At 41.9% G+C, this 23082-nt stretch overlaps 2 protein-coding genes across 3 annotated transcripts; one reads left to right on the top strand and one right to left on the bottom strand.

Moving 5' to 3' along the window:
- Window positions 1-1257: 1257 nt before the first annotated feature.
- WDR77 (WD repeat domain 77) lies at window positions 1258-9052 on the bottom strand. 2 transcript variants are annotated; one of them, XM_032360757.1, is made up of 11 exons: window positions 8744-9052; window positions 8306-8491; window positions 7147-7288; window positions 6806-6855; window positions 4406-4476; window positions 4209-4263; window positions 3659-3730; window positions 2996-3104; window positions 2393-2461; window positions 1660-1735; window positions 1258-1604 (listed from the first exon to the last, which is right to left on the bottom strand). In XM_032360757.1, the coding sequence occupies exons 1-11, from the start codon at window positions 8856-8858 to the stop codon at window positions 1452-1454; spliced, it is 1098 nt and encodes a 365-aa protein (XP_032216648.1). In that variant the 5' UTR covers window positions 8859-9052; the 3' UTR covers window positions 1258-1451. The 2 variants fall into 2 exon arrangements, with proteins under 2 accessions (XP_032216648.1, XP_032216647.1); XM_032360756.1 differs by having other exon boundaries at window positions 1258-1735; window positions 8744-9045.
- A 42-nt stretch (window positions 9053-9094) lies between these two features.
- Window positions 9095-22794, top strand: ATP5PB (ATP synthase peripheral stalk-membrane subunit b). Its single transcript, XM_032360759.1, has 7 exons — window positions 9095-9260; window positions 9540-9576; window positions 13105-13250; window positions 15180-15343; window positions 15743-15868; window positions 21246-21425; window positions 22474-22794. Exons 1-7 carry the CDS (start codon window positions 9221-9223, stop codon window positions 22549-22551), a joined length of 771 nt encoding a protein of 256 aa, XP_032216650.1. The 5' UTR covers window positions 9095-9220; the 3' UTR covers window positions 22552-22794.
- The last annotated feature ends 288 nt before the right edge of the window (window positions 22795-23082 follow it).

The raw sequence follows: 23082 nt of genomic DNA, 5'->3' as shown, positions 1-23082 counted from the left end.
TTTCCTTTCCACCATTCCTGAGTTCAGGAGGAAAAGAGCTAGGCAAACTTAGTTCCTACCACCTTACCCCTCCTTTCTCTAAGCCATCACAACTTTTTGTGAAGTTTATCTCTGGGAAGAACTTAAGTGTTTCCACACACCCACCCACCCTATTACCTTCCAAGAAGTTATGGTCAGGAGCAGTGAAGGCTTTCTTCCCATCTTACCCCAAACCCAGTAATCACATAACTACAAATTCCAGTATTTTTACTCAGGGTTATTGTGATGACAGACCTCACATTTGGCAAGGGTGAAGCATGGAAGGTTTACTTACAAATATTTTGTCCATATTCCCCTTCAAACTGGCCCAGTTTCAGGTGATTTTTAGCTGAGCTAAACTCGCAAAGCACCAAAGCACATAATGGATTGTTATTTAGTTTCATCATCAGTAATTGGCCATGATTTCTGGGGTTAACTAGTCCACCAACCCAAGCAACCCAATATTCAAGTCCCAAGTAGCTACTCTAAGGAGCTAGGGAAGGACACATACAAATACTGGGCTCTGACTGATACCCAGATGACTCCCATAAGTGAGATATGTCTAACTACACATAATACACGCACCAAAAGATAGGCCAACAAAGCCTCAGCTTTTTATTTCACCAACTAGTATTTCTGATTCTCTGATGCTGTATTTTAAAATCTTCAGAGTCCCTAGAGACAGCATTCAGACTTCCTATATCCAGAGAAAAGGGTCTAGAAGCCAGGAGAGGTCAGGCCCCAAGCTGTTTTCCAGTGAGAAACAGGGTAGACCTTTCTCTGCACAAGTCTATGTCAGTTTTTAATTTAACTGAAATGCCTTTATGCTCTCCACCATCCCCCAACCTTTTTCCACGGGATCTATGACAGGAAAACACTCATCTTTCACATATATAATTCCATGGGGTGGTGGGGGCGGGAATGTTATACAGGCACCAGCCAAAATTTTATTCAGCCAGAAAATGGACTTTTGACTCAGTTTAATGGCAAAGAGATGTGCAAAACCACATGAGTCTCCTGGCTTTTCCTTAAGGTGAGCTGGATGGGATTTTTGTGAATGGAAGCATTGCCGTTAAGAAAGGCAGATTAAGTTCTATAAAAAATAAAGTTGCTCCTATCTCCATGAGTAGTATATAAGCTGCTTCCAAGAATCCAGGGATGTTCACATCCCACACCTCATCCAGTCATGGCCAATTCTTCATGCACAGCTACATAGGAAGCATAAAACCCTTTTGGACCTTTTTTTTTGGTGGGGGGAGGGCTTGGGAAAGATGTAAGATGGGGTTTTTTTTTAATTCCCTCCCACCACCAAAAACTATGTATCTACACACACACTCAGACACACATACATATCCAATTTTAAGAAAGTTTTTCTTCCCTATGACTGCAAGATCCCAGCATCCAGCTTCCCTCAGGGTGAGAGACAAAGCCTATTAATTGCCCAGATCTGCTGTACCAACATACTGTATAAGGCTCCTGTGTGGTATCACAGACAGAAAGGGCAGGGGCAGATGGAGTGGATACTCAGGGGGATTTGCTTTTTGTCTTAAATCCACTCTACTCGGCAACACCCTTAGGTCCAAGGGCTGGGAGAGGCTCTGTAGGCAGGATGTGGTGGAGGACCTGATGGTCCCAGCCCACTGTGGTAAGAAGGGAGTGATTGAGCGGGGACCAAGTAGCATCTCTCACAAAGTCTCTGTGGGCTCGGCTTCTAAACCTAGAAGAGAAAAAAGGAAAGTCTGGGCATGATGAGAGACAAGAGGAAAAAGCAGAGTTGGAGAAGAGAGAATCCAACACAACCAGGGCACCTTTCTGGATGTGTGACACAAACTTCACCATATGTGTGGCCTTGTCCTTAGGACAGCAATGTAGTTATCCACAGAGAACTTCATCAATCATTCAATCCGGTGCCCTCATTCCATAAAGAAATGGTGGCTAAAGCAAGGGGAGAAATATGGGCCAGGATTAGAGAGCAAATCATGGCTCTCTTGGTGAGAAGGAAGTATTAATTCCAGTACTGGGTTTGCTGCCTTTCACCCCACAGCACGTTGCATATACGTATGTGTTCTTTATGTGAAAAGGGTAGTCCCTTTCTGCACCTGATCTTAGCCAAAAGGCTGAGAAGCGATGGGTAGTCCCTTTCTGGAGATGGCTAGATCACCAGACTTGGAAATCCCACCTACCACCACACCCCTCCTTACCAGGGACAGAGCTGGCTGTGAGTCAGCCCCAGGAACAGGGAGATAGTGTCTCCCCACTCCCACCACCAGGTCCCCTTGAGGGAGACCATGCACTTTGATGAAGACAGAAAGGACCCAGCCACCCACAGCTCTTCTCCCCGATTCTTGACAACAGGATCCCACTTCACACTTACACCTCAGAAAGGCCTGAGTCCAGCACGGCGAGTGAGCAGTCTTCACTGACAGAGGCCAGGAAGGGGGTGCTAGGAGAGCAAGGGGAGGGTTATGACTGGCAAAGCTAGTGTCCCAAGATGAATCCTGCCTGGTCTAGCCCCCACCTCCCACCCAAAAGTGACCTGGAAGAGGTGGCCCGATCCCCACCCTGGGTTAAGGTCTGGCTACCTCTCGAGTCCACATTATAAGTTCCAGGGAAAGAGGAGGGAAATGGAATAAGCCAGGGTGGATAATCATCCTGGCGGCCAACTACCCCATCTGGTCCTCCCTTCAGCTTTAGCAAGAACCCAGAAACTTTCCCAACCACACAGTCTCAGAAGCACACAATATTAATCATTCTGGGTGTTGAGCAGGAAGAGTATCTTATTTTAGCCCTGTGCAGGCAGAAACCAAACTACCCAAAAAAGGACTATGGTCTTCAGAGATCATCCTCTCCTGAAACCTCAGCTAGAGCACCATCTGCTTTAAGGAATGACCTAATCAGCTGATGCTCTGCAAACATAAGCATGACCCAGCACTGTCCCATTCATACCCATCAGGCTGCTGGGGACAAAGGACAGTACCTGTGTGGGGAGAATACCAGCCCAGTGACACACTGGGAGTGCACAGCTGAGCTGAGGGCACACCTTGCACTCTTGGAGTCTACAAGGGAGACGGTCCCACTCTCATCACCTAGAAAAAAGAGGAAGCCCATCACAGTAGATAAGAACATGGGCCCTGGAGTCAGCCATAGCTGGATCTGAACGCTAGCTCCTCAACCTTACAGGAGCTAACCACTCTGAGCATCAGTTTCTTCTTTTGTCAAATAGGGTAATTAGTCACTGGTGATTGTGAAAATTAATGAACAAGGTAGTTATCATTTTAACCACTAACTATGTCATCACATGTACAGCCTGGCAGCTATGAGAGCATGGGAGTTATTCCTACTCTCCAACAGAATGCCCTATTTGGCAATCCACTTGTTTTGTGGTCCACTGACTTCTGGCCATGCCCAGAATACAGGAGCTGGAGGACACAATCAGGAATCAAATCTAAAAAGTCATCATGTTTTCCCAAGCCAAACTAAACCCACTCTTGGATCATCCCACCCTTCCCACTGGTATAATTCACATAATGCCCAAGCATGTTGCTGAGACTGAGCAGCTAGGGCCTCATGCATTACGGGGTCAGCGTGCTCTCATCCTCCCCCGTCCCAGAGTCAAATGCTATGGGACAGGCTGCCTTACCAAAGACAAAGACTTCACTCTGCTGAGGATGCCAAGCCAGGGAGGTAGGAAGGTAGCCAGAGGCAGTACAGCCTGCAATGAGAGAAGAGGGATCTGAAACGAGACTCAGAGCCCAGCTCTGTGAAGAAGCTTCTCCTACAAAGTCACTCCAAATCCAAGAAACACCATTATTTACCTTCCCAAACTCTGCTAAGGCAGTTGTGTCCCTGCCCTTGACCCTCACACCCTCATTTATCCTTTGGACCCCAGCCCTTTCTGGACATGAGTCACACGCAGGTTTCAGGCCTAAAGCATGATGGCATCAATTCCGGCCCCTTTACCCACCCATCCCAGAAACGTAAAGTCAATTGGTCACCCACAAACCAACCCTTCCTCTTGGTACGCACTGCACAAAATGCAATCAACAGAGCCTCAGTGGGGAAAGAAGTGATTATGTCCCGTATGTCACACTGACTGAGCATCTGGTGACTTTGCCTCTGTCTCTGGGCAAGGAAGACTCTTCCAGGTGGGTTCCTAGGACCACCCTCCCACCACTGGCTCTCAGACTCACCCATCTGTGATGCTGGCTTAGGACAGCGGGTATCCCAGAGTAAAATTCTGTTGTCCTAGAAGGAAGAACAGAAAAGAACAAAAAAAGAGCTTCATAAAAAAAAAAGCAGCTGCTGGCCAAGTCTCCACACTAGACTTGTGGCCAGAGGGTTCAAGTGTGGTCAGGAAGTAGGGAGGGAAGGAAAGGCTGTATCTCACCTCACTGCATGAAAGGAACATGGAATCCTTGTGGGGGGAGGCTGCGACACAGGTGACCTGCCCGGAGTGAGCTGTGAAGGAGAGAGGTAGTGAGGTATGACAGAGCAGAAGCTGGAGGCATTACTACTGCACAGCCCAGATACTACCCAGGGAGGTGTGAGAAAAGGGCCTTATCTCATGATGCAATTTAAATAAATTTTTGTGAGAGATTCTGGATTAGACAGAACCTAAAAGAAGATGTTGATGGAGTTCTAAAACCTACAAAGGCTTGGGGAAGAAAATGAATTAGTAAAGAAAAGGAAAGAAAAATTAGGGGCTACACAAGAAGAGTGAAGGAATTTACATCCCAGAATAGCAATTCCAATACAATAGTAACCACACACCTCCAGATAACATACAGACACTTTCAAAGAAGGTCTGCACACTGAAACATTTGCTGAAATTGACTGAGAAGCTGCCAGGGTCTGCCAGTGCCCCTTTCCTGCCTCCATTTTTACATCCCCCTTCTCCCAGTTGAAGGGACGCACACCTCTCACCCACCCCACATCGTACCCTGGTACAATGCCCAGGTGTCAAAAACCTAAGATATTAAACCAAAGAGGCTTTTCCCTAAGAGTCAAAGAGCAAAAAAAAGCATCTGGGTAAAATTCACTGCAGGGGCTGGCCTTGCTTCATCCTACCACAAACGCTAGAGTGATTCTGGGACTTATCTCTGTTTCTGTCTAACAATGAAAATTTTGAAAACCACGGCAGATGGTTGTCATAAGGACACATCTGACAGGCTGAACTGAACTTAAAAATGAAGTGAGACTTTTTCTAATAGAAAGTTAGGCCTAACTCGGCCAGCTAGCCTAACAATGCAGGCAATGCAGGTTGGTTTTTAGCCAGTTAGGTTACTTGGTAGACATTTTGCAGAGATTGAAGGGGCTTAATCTGCTAATCCAGTGCACAATAATGATATGGCCAGAAAGTACCTCCCTTGCAACTACTTAAACTTAAATTAGATGCCAAATTAAAAAATAGGTGAGAGGGTAGTTTTCTGAAAAATTTTCAGGAGGCCTACATGGTAAAAAACTTTGAAGATCACTGTTATTTGTTATTACAGGCTGTGGAAACCACATACAATTTAGCCAGACTACCTGAGATAGTCTGAATATGGCTCTACCCGACAGGAGATGTAATCAAACTACCTCTCACAGTTCTTTCCTAGCCCTAGCATCCACGGAAAGCCAAACAATGAAAAGGAATTGATTGCTCACTTGAAAGCAAAGCTCAGAGATAAGCACCAAGGTTGGGGGGGGGGGAGATACAAAAGATAGAATAAGTGGTTCCTCTGCCCTCAAGGGATGCGCAATTTGGTGGAGGGAGTAAGACAGAACTACAAAGAATTAATGAAAAAGGATGAACGGAGGAAGTGCTGAAAGAGTTAGGGCAGAGCAGGAAAAAATCCCTCACAGGCCTAAGAAACAAAAGGCATGTGTATTAGATGCTAGGTTGGCAATTTAACATTGTTTGACCATTTACAAGTCTCGGACCCTGAAGGAGTTTGTGATTTTTGCTGTGGCACATATGTGAACCATACACTTTGTGGTTAGAATTGGCAGGGAATGGCGCTTAGACATTGAGGGAACCAGGTGTTCATCCAACATCTACATCTCTTGGCCACACACACATTAATGCTCCAGGTATTATCTTCATGAAGAGTGGATCCCCGAATAAAGTCAGCAGCTACCACTATTAATGAAATTGAGTAAAAGAAAAATAAAAAAGTAACATTAATAGAAAGTAATAGCTCTCGCCAGAAAAATAGAAATTTTATGGAGGTGAATATTCAGAAGTTCAAGATTCACAAGTCTCAGGGTTTATTCTTGGAGAATGTCAAGGACCTCCCGTGATCCGGTTCAATTAGAGCAGTATGTCTGAAGGGGGAGTCACAGAAGGGCTTGAATGCCCTGAGAAGAAAATGGAATATTAACCCACAAGCCACAAGAACCACAAAAGATGAGGGACTGCAGATGGAGAGAGGAGGTAAGTGCCACCATCTGTGCGAAGTAAAACCTGAAAGCAAAAGAGATAATCAGAAATGGAAAGGGAAATCACTGGCCAAGTGGAAAAAGACTCCGAAGAACTCGGGGACCCACTGATCATGAGGAAGCAGCAAGGGCAGAAAAGGACTGAGAGCTGGAGTCTCATGTAGCCAAGAAGATGGTAAAGCCATTACCAGAAATAAGGAATTTGAAAAAGCAATGGATAGATATTGTGCCTGACTCTAGTTTTAGAAGAAAACTATCAGGCAGAAGCACAAGGAACTGTTTTCCCTGATATCTGAAGTTCAAAGAGCCCAAGGGGAGAATAAAAACAAAACAGCTAAGGCCAGGACTAAAAAGAATGTGCACTTACCCCGGTATGAATTCAGTACCATCTGCTGAGCAAGGTCCCAAACCTTGATGCTAAGAAGCAAAAGGAAAGAGATTCTTAATTTTGACCTGGAGTATCCACATAAAAACACGTGTTCAAACAAGAACTTCCTTTAACTGACATGACCTATGTCATTGACTACTGGGCTTCTGCTAAGCCCTATTCACAATGGATTGTTATATCTCTAGAAATGTTGTAGATATGTCATAATTAATAACCGTGTTCTTACAGCACACCCAAAACATTACTCAATGAGGCTAACAGGAGAATAAAGACACCCAAAAGAGGTCTAAGATGCAGAAGCAATGAGCATAAGCACCCACCAGAAGTCTTTGCTACCGCTGACAGCTTGTGTGCCAGAGCTCAGGACACTGACTGTAGACACAATGTCATCATGCTCATACTTGCAGAACTTGCTGACAATGAGTGTCTCGTTCTCATCCAGCTCCCACAATTCAACAGCACCTGTTGGGAGTGTGGAGAAGGTTGAGGAAAATGAGTGTGGATTACAGTAATACAGTAAGTCACTTCTAGGTTTCAAGTAAGTCCACTGTCACTAAACTAACAAAGTAAACTATTACTATAAAAGCAAAGTCCATTATTACTAGAGGATTTAGCTTATTTCCAAGCCATCTGGCTTTATGCTGGCATTACTGTTTCTTAATAACAGTCCAGACAATTAAGCAGGGAAAGCTTCTAGGAAGACAGGGAAAGATGGAATGGCTGGCAAAATCCATTATCTTGCTTCTTTGAGAAAACACTGGAAAATAAGTCCCAATAGACAAGGACAAAGTCTCAACAATCTATGTAGCATACAGTCTGGTGTGATTAAATCTTTCCAATTGCTTGGACATTAGTATTTGTTGAACAATTTGAATAAATACCCTGTAGCTTCTTTAGAAATGTTGTGAATAACTGAATGTCTTGCACAGTGACAGGTTAAGCACAGAGAGCCCTCCAAAAGTTGTCTTAAGTAGGTAGTGCTCAAGCTCAACTGTCAGAGAGGTTCAGTCTTTAAAGTCCCACTTATCCTTCCATGCAATGCCTGCCGATATCCAAACACTGATTTTTTTTTTTTAACTCCAAAGACTCCATTGCTGAACCTGACTTTCAGAACAAACAAAGCAGAAGGAAGACATTTAAAAAGAAGAAAATGGGAGGAAATGGAAAGAGACAGCACAGGCTGACCTAAGCATCATCTTTAAGATCAAGATCATCCTTGGTCTGGGTCGAGGGGGGTGATATTGGGAAGGTTATAGGGAAGAAAAATGGCTCCAATTCACTTCCTAATTTTGTTAGAAATTCCCATGAGGCAAATTGGAATCTCGGAAACGTTATTTTGCCGCTACACAAGAGCTCTCCTTCGGGCCAACACCCTCAAGCTCCCCCAAGCACTGAGTATGGGAAATTAAAGATTGAACCTGGTTTGATCTGTACTCCATCGTCCATTCCACCTGTGGGGCTGTGGAGAAAGTGACTCACCTGAATCGGAAGCCACTAGGATACCTCTGTCCCCAACCCAAGTGAGGTCAGCCACTCCGGCCTCCGTCTGGACTCCAGCGGAGCAGAAGCCTTCGTTGGGGGCGGCACAAGGGTCCTTGAACAGCCAGAGGGAGCCAGCCCAGCAGCGGCCACTCAAGCTGGAGGCCCCGAGCAGAAGCGCCCCATCTAAAGGAAGTACAAGCTGTCAGCGCGGGAGGAGTGAAAGAGCTCGTCTCCATGGTGACCGCACAGACCAGCACGCGGGCCGAGTCTGGATCTGTGCTCAGGAACCCGGGGCAAGGGTGGGGACTGAATGAAGAGACGCGAGGCAGGGGTCGGGAAGGCATGCGGGGCGGGGGCAGGCTGGAAAGGCCAGTCCCGGGAAAGGGCAACCCGAGCCAGGGTGAGGGAGCCCCCAGGCCCGGGATCTCCGCTCACCGGACCGATACCGCGCAGCCTCCAACTGCCGTTCCATACAAGCGGGCGCATTAGGGGGAAGGTTCCACTCGCGGACCGCCGGGGGCACTAAGGGGGGCGGGGTTTCCTTCCGCATCTCCACGGTTCCAGCTCCAACCTAGACCCAAACTGGACGGCAGCCCAAGATACGGCACCCGCAGCCCCACGTGGTGCCCCTCTGGGCCTCCGCCCCTCTCCACAGGCTCCAGCCACTCTACATCTCGCGAGAATTGCTTCTACGGTTCCATTCCGTGGTCGGCAGCGGCCCTCTGGCAAAAAGTTCTCCGCCTTCCGCGCGTCTTATCGCGAGAAAAACAATACGAGGCAAAGTTAGTGGACAGAGGGCACAATGATCTCTTCTCGCGAGATTTGTGAGCGACCATCTTGCTCCCGCCCCTGACAGAGTGTCTTGTTGGGGGTCACTGGGACGCAGAGCGTACTGCGCGGACCCTTTTGACCATGCTGTCCCGGGTGGTTTTTTCTGCGGCCGCTGCAGCGGGTGAGATATCTAGACCCTGGTCGGGGCCATCAGAGTGACTGCAAAGGAGTGTGTCTAGGGTAACTGGAGGAAGTGGGAGGAAAGGAGGTGTAGAAAGGCGCGGCAAGACTTGGGCCTGGGTGGGGAATTAATTACGCCGCTCGCAAGGGGCGCGCGTGGGGGTCTCGGAGTACTGGAGAGGGAGGTGCATGGCCTTAGTGGGCGGGCTCCGCGGGGACAAGGGAGGGACAGACCGGATTTCACCTTGACCTTGCTGACCTGCGCCTTGTTTATGTGCAGCCCCCTGTCTGAAGAACGCAGCCCTTCTCGGTCCAGGGTAAGTAAGAGGGGTGTAATACCCCCCTTCGTCCTTGTTTTATCACTTTATTTCACTTCTGTGTAACCCCGTCTTAGCTTTAGGCCTGAAATTACCCTTCTTTAGGTAATTTTGAAAGGCTTAAAGCTTCATTGAAACTGCCCGGAACGGTGTCTGGTCATCTTCTGGCAAAGACTAAGAGGGTATGTGAAGTGTTCTAACTAAACTGGAAGCTGGTTTTGGTGTCTTCTAAGCTCCGCCCCTTTCCCTTGTGACCTTCGTCTGGACTTAGCCGCGGGAATCGGAATTTCTAGATTGCATACCCAGAAGCAAGCTTTAGTAAATAAAATATTGAAGCATGTTGTTTTTAGTCTCTCTCCCATATTCCGATTTTTACTGCCGGATCGTAAGAGTCAGAGAAATTCATTAATTCAGTCAGTCTTACATGCCACTTACTTAACAAAAGATAGAAAAATGAATAAGGCTAACCTGCCTTCCCTGGAGCTCAGTCTCCGAGAGGAGCAGCTATAGATAGTAGTGGTTTAGAGCAAAGACTGTAAAGCTAGAGTTACACCTGGTTCCTTCACGTGCCGGCTGTTTCCTCCTCTGCAAAATGGAGATAATAGTACATTATAGTTAGAACCAAGAGACTTAATTCCTGCAAAACTCGAAAAGCAGCACTGGATATAGAGTATGTGCTCAGTGTTGACGTCTGTTACTAATGTTTCATAAATCATAAATCATGTTAGTTTCCTTTGGACTTTGTCTTTTTGCTTCCAGACTTAGACCTAAATCTTGACAACATTTGACAACTATTTTTGCCTTGAAAAAAAATGGCTTTTAATTCATTTGTAATTAGTTTTTCTGTGTGCAGTAGAGTGAGATTACAGTCGCTTCCAACTTAGCAGAGAAAAAAGATTCCATACATACAGGTAAACAATTTTAATAGAAGTCATAAACAAAATAATTACATAGGTAAGAGGAACATACTCGATTTCTCTTGTTTCACATTCCCTATCTAATATATCAGCAAGGCTCTTTCTCCAAATTATATATGGACTTGTAACCACTCTTCCAATACCAGTGCTACTGAAGTATGAACCACGGTCAACTTTCTCCTGGTCTGTTTCAGCAGCCTCTTAACTAGTCTCCTAGCATCTCTGTTCTTGTCCCATTATAGCCCATTCTCCTAGTAGCTGTAGGGATTACATGAGCTCCCAACACCAACAAAACCCTCCAGAGCTCCTTGTCTCAGTGAAATAAAATCCAAAGTTAACATAATCCCGAAGGCCCAACATGAATTGATCTCCTCCTACCTCTTAATTTATCTCCTTATATTCTCTTTTTGGCTTCACTCTCTAGCCATGCAGGCTTCCTTGCTGTTGCTGTGAAAAGCTTATTGTTGCTCAGAATCTTTGTACTTGCTCTCCTCTTTTTCCCCCAGGTCACTGACTTAGATGTCATCTGACCTCACATCAAAAAAGACTTTTACCATTCATTGCTTCTTAGCACCTACCTTACCCCATTTTTCTCCGTAGACTTTCAGCTGCCTGAAGTTGTGTATAGACATACATGCTAACACTATCTACAACCCACTAGAATGTGAAGGCTGGGGCTTGTCTGCTCATTGCTGTGCCCTCAGCACCTGCCATAAGGGTGAATGAATGTAAGACTGGGGAGACCTTTATTTAAAAGGATATATGCTTGAGATGCTTTGAAGGCTGGTTGGGCTTAGCAGCCATTTAGTGAAAGTCATTTCAGGCAGAAGGAGCAGCATGAGGCATGTGTTTGGGTTTTTTTGTTTGTTTATTCTTGAGAGCTCTAAGTAGTTCATATGGCTAGAGGATAGGAGAATGAAGAAAGAGGAGGATTTAGAATCTGACAGTTGTCATGTATACTTTGTTAAGTTTCTTTCCTATAGGCAGGAGAGCCTGAAGAGCTTTAAAGTCAACTTTGCATTTTAAAAACATTGGCACTAGTGTAGAGGGGCTAGGTTTAAAGAGGGTATTTGTTGAGAAGCGGGAATACCAGGTTTTGGATTAAGTAGTTTAGGCAAGAGATGATCAGGGCTTGAACTATGACAGCCAGTTCCGGAGAGGATTTGAGTTGGCCTAAAGTAAGTTCTCTAGTTCTGTGATTTAAATCAGTGGTTCTTGGAGCACCTGGGTAGCTCAGTTGGTTGAGCATCCAATTCTTGATCTCAGCTCATTTCAACTCAGGGTCTTGAGTTCAAGCCCCATGTTGGGCTCCACATTGGGCATGGAACCTACTTAAAAATAAAAAAGGGGTGCCTGGGTGGTTCAGTGGGTTAAGTGTCTGCCTTTGTCGCTAGTCATGATCCCGGGGTCCTAGGATCCAGCCCTTCATCAGGCTCCCTCCTCAGCAGGGAGCCTGCTCCTCCTTCTCCCTCTGCCTGCCACTCCCCCTGTTTGTGTTCTCTCTTTCTCTATCAAATAAATTTAAATCTTTATAAAAAGAATTGAGCATCTGCCTTTGGCTCAGGTCATGATCCTGGGGCACTGGGATCAAGCCCCATATTGGGCTCCCTGCTAGAGGGGAGGCCTGCTTTTTCCTCTCCTGCTCATCCATCTTGTGTTCCCTCTCTCCCTGTCTTCTCTGCCAAATAAATAAAAATCTTTAAAAAATGAAAAAAAAATTGTATAAATCAGTGGTTCTCATTCCAGAACAGTATTGCCCTCCAGGGGACATTTGGCAATGTCTGAAGACATTTTTGGTTGTCACCACTGGGGTGGGGTGGGGGGATGCTGACTGGCATTTAGTGGCATAAAGGCCATGGAGATACTGCTGATCACTACAGTGTACACGACAGCTTTCCATTATAACAAAAATTGTCTATAGTGATGAGGTTGAGAAACCCTGATTTAAATGAAAGAATCTTGAGCATGATTCCTAAATTACAAAACTTGGTGGGCTAGCTAATATATTAGGAGGCAGAAATAATCTTCAGAAGCTAAAAGAAACCAAAATGAATGAAATAATATAAATTCTTAACACTTTGAAGGGATAGAGGTAGAGTGGGGCTGTGTGGGACAAAAACATACTGAGAATTTGAAGGAGGCTGAGCTTGACAGCATATGTAAAAAAGACTAGAGGGTTTTATTTCATCAGAATCTTAATGAACTGTCACTGCTGTAACTACTAAAAATGCAGTTTTGGGCTATCAGATTATACTCATAAAGGTCGGAGTTCTGGGCATCAGGGTGCTCACAACACATTGGATACGTAATAGCTAATTGCTTACATAGAACTTTATTGTATGCTTAGCACCATTCAAAGCATTTTACCTAAAATCCTCCCAGCAACCCTATAAAATCATATTCTTTATTCCCATTTTACCTAGAGAAAGCTGCAATTACAGAAGCTTCATCTACTTGCTCAAGTGACTGGTGTAGGATTTGAACCCAGATAATCTGTCTGCAAAGTCTACATTCTTACATATTGTAATTCTAATAATAAACATATAAAGTGCTAGACAGATGACCTAGACCTGCAGAATAGCCTTTAATTTTGTCTAATTGCTACCCGTAGGGTATTGCAGGCAACAAGGATCTTCCACACAGGGCAGCCAAGTCTTGCCCCTGTACCACCTCTTCCTGAGCATGGAGGAAAAGTTCGTTTGGGCCTGATTCCTGAAGAATTCTTTCAGTTCCTTTATCCCAAAACTGGCGTAACAGGTAAGCATTTGCCCCGTGTTTGATAGTATGTTTAGGTGGTATAGCTTATGTGTACGTAGGATTTTAGTGGTCTCTTACCTCTTCCACTTACACAGAAAAATGAAGTCAGCAGTAAATTGTGGAAGTAATTCAGTGGAACAGTTGTGACTTGGTTGCCCTAACTTGTCTATGAAGTAAAGTGTTTGGGATCTTAACTTGATTTTATAACATTGTCTCCATTTGTTGGTACACACATCCACTGAATGCCTGCTCTGTGCCAGGTACTCTTCTGGGCGTACAGTGGTGAGCTGTGGTGGCTGCCATCACAGAACACATGTTCTGTCATAGAATAGACAGTAAAGAAATGAATAACTGTATGATACATTGTCAGGTAGTGGAAAGAGCTGTGGGCTAAAATAAAGCTAGGTAAGATAGTAGAGGTTATTATATTGTATATATAAGTGGAAAACAGAAATTGAGCCATATTTACCAGTTTTTTTCCTTTTAAGAAAGCATACACTATTCTGAGATCTTACATTTTTTATAATGCAATCTGCCTTCACTTACAGTATTTAATCCTCACAGCAGTCCTGTAAGAGATTTTTATTACCAAGAGTAACTAGAAAATAAAGAATTTGCTGAGATTTAGTCTCTCTTTGGTGACTGGGTTGGACTTAAATCCAGGTTCTCCAATTCAATATTCTTTTATGGTATCCATTGCCTTTCTTGCTCCAGCTACGCTGTGACTAGGAAACACTGGAAACCAAGGTGATTGTTGTCTGTTTTTTTTACCCCTCCAGGGAGTGGCCAAAAAGAACATTTCTGTAACTGAAATTGCAAGAAACATTAGGGTCCTCAGATCCCCAAAGAAGATTTAAAAGAAAAAAAGTTACCTATGATAGGCTTTTTTTTTGCAAGTTCACAGTTAAAATTTTTAATTTATGTTCAAATTTAAAGTTTATGTAATGGAGGCAAATTTTAAAAAGAGCTGTTGAAACTTTTTATGGAAAACTGGATAAAATACGTTTGAAACTGTTAATGCTTTTTATTCCTGTAATACATCGTAACATCCTTTGGTACTTGTGTTGCCCAGAAACACTTGTAAAGTGCTGCCCTTTAGGGAGCAGTTTTGTCTGTTTCTCATATCTTCTGAGGCATAATATCATGGTGTCCTTTCAGAGCTCACAGCCTGGTTAAAGAAGATAGTTATATTTGAAGCATTGTAATTAGGCATTGTAGGAATTGAGAATTCTAATATTGAATTCATCCTTTTACATATATACTATTTTCTGTTAGGGTTTTTTTGTTTGTTTTCTTGCTTGCTTATTTCCAGTGTCAGGTAGGCAGGAATGGATAAATTTTATCCTGACCAGTGTTCCCATTATAGTATATTTAGTTGCACAAATTACTTAATCTGTCACGCCACGCACTCTGCATACCTTATTTCTCAGTTTCTTCCATCCTGTGAAGAAAGTACTGTTTGCATTTTACAGGAGGAAACTAAACCTCAGATACTTGCTTAGTTTCTTCTGTGTTGCAGAGCCAGATTTCCTGGAGTCCAGATCCTTGTTTTTTTCCACCCTACCATGCTGCTCCTCAGTGCAGGGTTATTTATAAATCCAGCTACTCTGAATCATTACATAACACCTTCAACAATCAAATGTAGGACTTTCTTCCTTCCTTCCTTTCTTTCTTTTTTTTTTTTTTTTTTTAAGATTTTATTTATTTGACAGAGATCACAAGTAGGCAGAGATAGAGGAAGGGAAACAGGCTCCCCGCTGAGCAGAAAGCCCAACATGGGGCTTGATCCCAGGACCCTGGGATCATGACTTGAGCCGAAGGCAGAGGCTTTAACCCACTGAGCCACCCAGGCACCCCAAAATGTAGAACTTTCTGTCTCTCCTTTCAGATATAGTATATCTATCATAAAGTAACTTTTCCTTTTTTCAGGACCGTATGTGCTTGGAACTGGACTTATCCTGTATTTTCTGTCCAAAGAAATATATGTGATTACTGCAGAGACCTTCTCTGCCATATCAACAATAGGGTTGCTTATCTATGTAGCTAAAAAATACGGTGCCTCTATTGGAGAATTTGCTGATAAACTCAATGAGGTAAGCACTGCAAACCTGATTTCTCATTTTAGATGGTATTAAAAGCATCAGTACCATCAAGTGATGTTTCTGATGTTAATGTAAGGGACAGGCATATAGAAATGAATCTGATTACAATGATTAAAATTATAGAGTGTTAATGTTGGTTACTAATTTGAGACTTTTTTAAATCTATAAAACTTTGTCCAGTTTTTCCATAGTTATGTTCATTCAACAAGATATTGCATAGCTATTACGAGCAATTATTTTTTAAGGATTTGTGCATTTCTGCCTGTATGTGTATACGCTTCTTCATGAGTGTTTTCACAAATGAGGAATATAACTTTGAGAAAGCATAGAATGAAGCTGTTTTTATTGCCCCTAATGCTTTTGCTGATCTTTTTTGTAAAATAATTGCAGCAAAAAATTGCCCAGCTAGAAGAGGCGAAACAGGCTTCCATCAAACAGATCCAGGATGCGATTGATATGGAGAAGTCACAGCAGGCACTGGTTGACAAGCGCCATTACCTTTTTGATGTCCAGAGGGTAGGTTTCAGAACCTTCTAAGGAAAATAAAGTTACTCATTTTTGTGCATTTAAGACAAAAATTAGAATTTTATGAGGAATGGTTGAATATCTTGAGCATAGTTTATTTAGAAATGAGATTCAGGTGGGGCTTGGCAATTACAGCTATTTAGGTGTTTAATATCTACCAAGTAGATAAATAGTTACTCTAAAATTAGAATAAAAGCTATAAAAGAACATATTTTGGATCCACACAAAAGGAAAGTAGCCATTAAATTATAGCTGACTAAAAAATGATACTATCTAGGGCCATAGGTGAAATACTCAGGTATGCTTGCTATGAGGAAGTCTGAGACCTTACATTCCAGTTCACAAAGCAAATTCAGATAGCTGTGAAGCTTTTTACCATGGTCAGGGCATCATTAGATTCTAAAATGCTTCATTTCTGAAACATTTTTAGGAATATGCTCAAGTATTTTTGTTTAACATCACATTGTTACTTACTTTGAGCCCCTGGTTTATCCTGATATTTACAGTGAGATGCCCTTATATTGAAATTTTATGTTACAGAAGTGCATATGAAATGAAAAGTGAGATGCTAAAGTAAAGAGTATCTGAAATAGTAAAGATCTAGGCTAGTATTACTTAGTGTGGTCTTAGTATCACATGTATCAGTCCTCTTTGGTGCAGGTTAATGGACCCAGGCCAAGACTTGTGTGCTCAGAAACACTGTTAGATATTTTTAAAACTGATCCCTAAAGATTCTTAAGCACATAAATGTTTGAAAACCTCAGGAAACTTTAGAACCTCTCCATATATATTTAGGTTTCAACCAGAGAATGCTTTCTGTCTCATACATGATACATACACAAAAAATCTGACTTTTCAGGATGTATCTCTTTAGTAAGAACCATATGGTAGTCTTTACCTTTTTAATTACTTATGAAATATTTAATGACTCGATTGAGCTTTTCCTGTATAGAGACTCTGGTCAAAGGCAGGTGTTTGGGAATAAAAGAAAAGTCTGCTTTCATGGAGTCTGCCTTCTAGCCAGGGGCTGAGAGGATAGAAAATAATTGAGCAGATAGGAATGTCAGTGATAATGAGTGCTGTGTAGAACAACAAACTAGGAAAGGAAGAGAGATCTTAGAAGAAGGGAGTCACTTATAATGGGCAGTCTAGAAAGGCCACTAATTTGTTACTTGAACAGATTTCTGAAGAAGTATTGGTGAAAGCTCTGTGGACTGGTGGGGAAACAGTATTGTAGCAGAGTGAGGAAAAATTTTAAGGGCCCTAAACCTGGAAATTTATTTGGTATAGTCAAGGAGTAGTAAGGAGACCAGTGTAGTTGAAGCAGAATGGGTGAGGAGGAGAAAGGAAATTAGAGAGTGGTCAGGGAGGGGCTAGAGTGGGTCAAGTCTTATAGCCTTCTCTGTGGACTGTGATCTTTCCTCTGAGTAAGAAAGACATTGAAGCTTTAAGCAGAGGAGTAACACGATCTCACTTGCCTTGATGCAAATAGCCTTTGGTCTTGTAGCATTGGCTTGAAATGCCTACAAGTTAGTGAAGTAGAGTTGTTAGGTGTAGACCATTGGATATAGGAGTTTGGAATTTATGAGGAGAAGTCCAGAATTCCAGGCTGGAGATTTGGGAGTCATAAGCTGACAGATTGTACTTAAAGTTTTAAGACATGATGGGGAAGTACCAGTGAAAACAAGGACAGTTCCAATGAGTAGTCATCCTAGTTATGGTCAGGAAATAAAGGGCTTACAAATTTGCCATGGATTTAGCAACATGGAAGTTCTTGGTAATCTTGGTAAGGGCTGTTTTAGGAAGTAATGGGAGTTGGTTGAAGAAAACATGGAAGGGAAGAAATTGGAGTCAGTATATACAACTGTCAAAATTGTCAAAGTTTTACTGTAATGGTAGGAAAAGGAATTAGTTGCTAGGAGGGGAGGATATAGGAATCAAGAGCTTTTTTTAAAGGATAGAAAGTATTGTTACATGTTAGTGTGATAAAAGGAGAGAACAATTGATGCAGAAAAAAGGGAGAGAAATTTGCTGGAGTAATGCCCTTCAGTAGGCCAGAGGACTTGCAGTAAACGTGCGGGTGACGGGGCTGGCATTGACAGCTCAGCTGCAGTTACAGAAGGAAGGCAAAGTACACAAGTATGGGTTCAGACTGGTTTACATGGTGTGAGAAGTTTGTAGAAGCTCTTTTACTGCTCCCCTTTTCTTGGTGAACTAGGATGAAGGTCATGTGCTGAGAGTGAAAGTAATCGAGATACCAGAGATGTAGGAGAAAAAAGACCAGGAGGAGGAATAGACTAAAGAAATGTACTTAGAGGTATTAAGGGCCTCCTTGAGATTAAAACAGGCAAACCTGTAAAGATTCTCATTACAGACTAGAAGATAACAACATCCCTGTCACTGTTGTTAAATCGATATTTTCCTGGAGATAGTAGCTGGATTCAAGAGTATCGACATAATTATTAAAATAATAACCAAATTCAGTCGGGTGTCTAGGTACACCATTAATATCTGATAAGCAAAATCTGTACCCTTCCATATACAAATAGCAGTCAGTTAGGCAGTACACTGGAAGAAGATAAACTGAAAAGATGCCTTGAGTAAACTTCACTAGAAACGTGCAGAGTTTTTCCTTCAAAAAACATAACGATGCTTGTGAGGTATAAGGTTCTAAGAGCCTTGTTCTTAGATTGGAAGGCTCAGTGTCACAAAGACATCAGTTCTCCCTACTTTAATCTTTACACTTAACACATTCCTAGAAGGAAAATAACTAATAGCCTGGAGGGAGGGGATGTTGGGACTTGGACACATTGATTATTAGTTAAAAAAATAAAGAAAGACTATCCAGGAATATTTTGAAAAAGAGAAGTAATAAACAGTCTTGCCAAATATGAAAATCCGTTATAAGATTATAAGGAGTTGTAAATAGTGTGGTGCAGTGCATGAATGGAAAGTCAGTGTGGCACAGTAGAGGAGAAGATCTAGAGATCCATTTAAATGCTAAGAACGCTAATGCAGTGTAGATGTCTCAGTTCCGTTGTAGAGGGGAGAGAATTGGCACCTGTGTAGACACAGCTTTGGTTTCCTACCTTTCACTTTCTACTAAAATAAATTCCAAATGAATTAAAGATCTTTGTAAGAAATGAAGTCATAAGATAGAAAAAGAGAACACGCACACACAAAAAAATACCTTTGGAGTTGACAAAGCCTTTTTTTTTTTTAAGATTTTATTTATTTATTTGACAGAGATCACAAGTAGACAGAGAGGCAGGCAGAGAAAGAGGGGAGGAAGCAGGCTCCCTGGCAAGCAGAGAGCCCGATGTGGGACTCGATCCCAGGACCCTGAGATCATGACCTGAGCTGAAGGCAGAGGCTTAACCCACTGAGCCACCCACGCGCCCCTGACAAAGCCTTTCTAATAAAGATTAAAAAATCCACAAACTTAATGGTGACAGATGTTAACTAGGCTTACTGTGGTGGTCGTCTCACAGTATATTTGAAATACTGAATCTATGTTAAACACCTGAAATTATACCTCAGTTCATAAAACCTTTAAATTACACCTCAATTTTTATGAAGTCCATGGATCAAGATGTGTGTACACACACACACACACACACAACCAATAGAGTATTGCTGAGCCCTCAGAAGGAATGAAACCTTGCCATTTACAACAATATGGATGGAGCTAGAGAGTATTATGCTAAGTGAAATAAATCAGAAAAAGAAAAATACCATATGATTTCACTCATGGAATTTAAGAAACAAAATAAATGAGCAGGGGGAAAAAAGAGAGGCAAACCAAGAAACAGACTCTTAACTGTAGATAACAAACTGATGGTCACAGAGGGGTGGTGGGTAGGGGTTGGATGAAATGGTTGATGGGAATGAAGGAATGCACCTGCTACAATGAGCGTTGGGTGTTGTATGGAAGTGTTGAATCACTGTATTCTACACTGAAACTAATATTACACTGTATGTTAACAAACTGGAATTTAAATAAAACTTGAGAGAGAGAAAAAATAAAAATTTTAAAAACCCGGAAACTATAAGAGGAAAAGTTGTTAAATGGATCTCATGAACGTTTTACATGTAAAAATAATCATACACTAAGTTAAACGACAAACTGGGAAGAATAAGTTTTTTCCATCTGACACCAAAGGGTATTACCTTAGGAGAGACCAACATCCCAGTAGAAAACTAGGCATAGGACATAGACCATTCATAAATAAATAAATGTAAGTGGCTTCTGAATATGTAAATGTTCTTAGATATATGACATTAAAATTCCTATTTTTTCCGCTTATGAGGATAGAGAGTAAAAGGTTTAATTATCATTGGTTAGGGTTTGAAGTAATAGGCATTTGTGTTACTGGTAGGAGAATGAAGTGTAGTTCAGCTTTATGTAGAATGTGACAGTATTAATCACAGTTTAAGAGCATGGGTTTTATAGCCTGGCTCCTTGTATTCAGATTTTGGCTTCACAATGTATTACCTCTGTGACTTTTGATGAGTTCCTTAGCTTCTGCTTCAGTTTCTTTGCTGTAAAATGGATATAATAATAGCAACTATCCAGTAGTATGATTATAAGACTTAGCTGAATTGACACAGTTTTTAGAATATAGTAGGTACTATATTGAGTACATGTTATTATTACAGCAAGTATTTTTTTTGTTAACTTTGTTTTTTTACTTATTTTAAAAAGAGAGAGAGTGCACGAGCGGGATGGGGAGGGGAGAGGGAGAAGCAGACTCCCCACTGAGCAGGGAGCCCAGCAGGGGACTGGATCCCAGCATGACCTGTGCTGAAGGCAGAGGCTTAACCAACTTAGCCACCCAGCCACTCCATTTATAGCAAGTATTTACATATAAGTGCAAAGACATACAGAACAGTTGCAGCATTATTTCTGGTAGAAAAAATTGGAAGCAGTTTAATATATTAATAGAGTTTAGCTAAATGAACTCTGGATTATGGGACACCAGTGTAATAGAATTCAGGGTAACTTAAAATTGTGGTGAGTCTAGATGTCACAATTAGTAAAAGTGATGTGTGTGCATGGGTATGTGTACATGCCTGCCTATACCTGTATTTTGTTTACTGAATATATTTGGGAGAGAATACAAGAAATACAGGAAGATGGTGCCCTGTGGGTGGATGAGAGGAAACTCACTGTATGTACTTGTAAGTATATTTTTGCCATATGCTATTAGAATTTATTTACCACATTCATCTCTTATCTGTTCATGTTAAATAAAATATTATCATAAAATACAAGAAAGTGGTGAGGTATTCTAATCGCAGAATCCACAGAGTGGAAGTGATCCTTCAGTGATGCCAAGTATTTCATCGGTTCTGAATTTTGCTTCAGAATAACATTGCTATGGCACTGGAACTTACTTACCGGGAGCGGCTGCACAAGGTATACAGGGAGGTGAAGAATCGCCTGGACTATCACATCTCTGTGCAGAACATGATGCGTCGAAAGGAACAAGAGCACATGATAAACTGGGTGGAGAAGCATGTGGTGCAGAGCATCTCTGCACAGCAGGTATTTGGCGTTCGGAAGCTTCTGAAGTTGTACTGGTTTCTCTTAATGGGCCCCTGCTGTTGCTCTCTTAGGATAGGAGTAGCTGTCAAGGAGTCTTTAGCCTAGAGATGCTGGGGTTGCCCTGGTTCATTGTGGGTAGTGGTAACGTGGAAGACACTGCACAGCTACGTTGGTGGCTTTCCCCTTCCTCACAATGTGGTCTCCACAGGGTCCCTCACAGTCTGAGACAGTGGCAGATAATTGAGAACACTGATGGTGGCACACTTGTACTCAGGTTCCATCACGTGGGAAACATTAACCTACATAGTTCATTTCTCTGTACAGCAGACTGGATAAAACTTTCTGAGTCCCTTCTATTCCCTAATTCCATGATCTCTACTCGGTTTCCTCTTCCCAGCTGCTTACATTGTTGCTCTTGAACAGAAAAGAAATTTTTTTTTATTACTTGCCTTAATTTGTTTTTCTTTTTAAAGGTTATATTCCTTTTTTCATTAGGACTTGATTTCTTCTTTCCCAAATATATGGAATATATAGGCATTTCTGATAATTTTCTATATAGCCATCAGGGACTAGAAGAACAGGGTCTACCAACATTTAGTGATTTTTTTTTTTTTTTTTTTTTTTTTTTTGGTCTTACCTAAAAAAAACATAATTAAGAAATGGGGAAAACCCTAAAGAAAAAAGATAAAATTTTTATTCTTAACATTTCTGTGTTAATGTTTGTTAGGTTGCTGTTTCTCATGCAGCTTTTAGCTATACAGGCTAACAAGTGGCACGTGGTTATAGGAGTGCCTGGCTTCAAATTCTACTTAGATTTCACTCATAAAAACTGTGAGCCAGGAGATTTTAACTAATTCCCTGGATTTGCTTAGAGTAAATTGCATCCCCCCTTGATACGTAAAAAATGTGTAGTAGTCTGTCATGTCATCTTGAGAGTCTGTAGGAACCTCAAGATCTTGTAACAGGAACTGTCATTTAGAATTACAGTATTTATACGTACTTCTGTCATTTGGAGAGGTCTAACTAGAGTTCTCTTTCCTTATCATAGGAAAAGGAGACAATCGCCAAGTGCATTGCAGATCTAAAGCTGCTTGCAAAGAAGGCTCAAGCACAGCCAGTTCTGTAAATGCATCTGTCCCAGTGGAGACAGCTAGAAGCAATTGACTGAAGAAATTAGTCCATGTGACACAATCTTTCTGTATTGTTGTCTACTGAAGTTACACTTCACCTTCCCTAAAAATGAAAAGTTTGTTTCTTATAGTGAGAGAATTAAAACAGTCTGTTGGTGAAAGAGATGTTTTTCATCCTTCCATGATCACTTTTGAATGAGCAGTTGCTTTTAATAAAACTTGTTGGTGGCTAACGATTACCAAGCTATACTTTAAATCTGTAGTTAATTTTACCATCTTGTACTGTATAAGTGATAGTTGAAACTAGGTTTTTCAGGTTGTATAATATTCTGAAATATTTTAACATCATATAGCTAAAAATTGAACGCATCATTGAACTGATGTTTTAGTGGTAAGCTGTTTCTGGCTACTGACAAGTTACAGGAAATTTAAAGCTTTTTATTATTAAAATAACTAAAGGAAGTGTGTATCCAATCACATTGGTTTTATTATTTTAGTATGTCTATAGGATATATTATGGACCCAAT

This window comes from Mustela erminea, chromosome 10 (genome assembly GCF_009829155.1).
Source record: "Mustela erminea isolate mMusErm1 chromosome 10, mMusErm1.Pri, whole genome shotgun sequence".
In the NCBI taxonomy this organism is placed as follows: Eukaryota; Metazoa; Chordata; class Mammalia; order Carnivora; family Mustelidae; genus Mustela; species Mustela erminea.
This window is presented reverse-complemented; position numbering and strand designations above follow the sequence as displayed.

Bases quoted from the DNA above. Each gene is read 5' to 3' on its own strand.
- WDR77 (XM_032360757.1), bottom strand. From the start codon at position 8,858: ATGCGGAAGGAAACCCCGCCCCCCTTAGTGCCCCCGGCGGTCCGCGAG. The intron at 8,492-8,743 runs GTGAGCGGAGAT...TACTTCCTTTAG, and splicing joins GGCTGCGCGGTATCGGTCCG to ATGGGGCGCTTCTGCTCGGG. The intron at 4,264-4,405 runs GTGAGATACAGC...TCTTCCTTCTAG, and splicing joins TGTTCCTTTCATGCAGTGAG to GACAACAGAATTTTACTCTG.
- ATP5PB (XM_032360759.1), top strand. From the start codon at position 9,221: ATGCTGTCCCGGGTGGTTTTTTCTGCGGCCGCTGCAGCGG. The intron at 9,577-13,104 runs GTAAGTAAGAGG...TGCTACCCGTAG, and splicing joins GCAGCCCTTCTCGGTCCAGG to GGTATTGCAGGCAACAAGGA. The intron at 21,426-22,473 runs GTATTTGGCGTT...TCCTTATCATAG, and splicing joins AGAGCATCTCTGCACAGCAG to GAAAAGGAGACAATCGCCAA.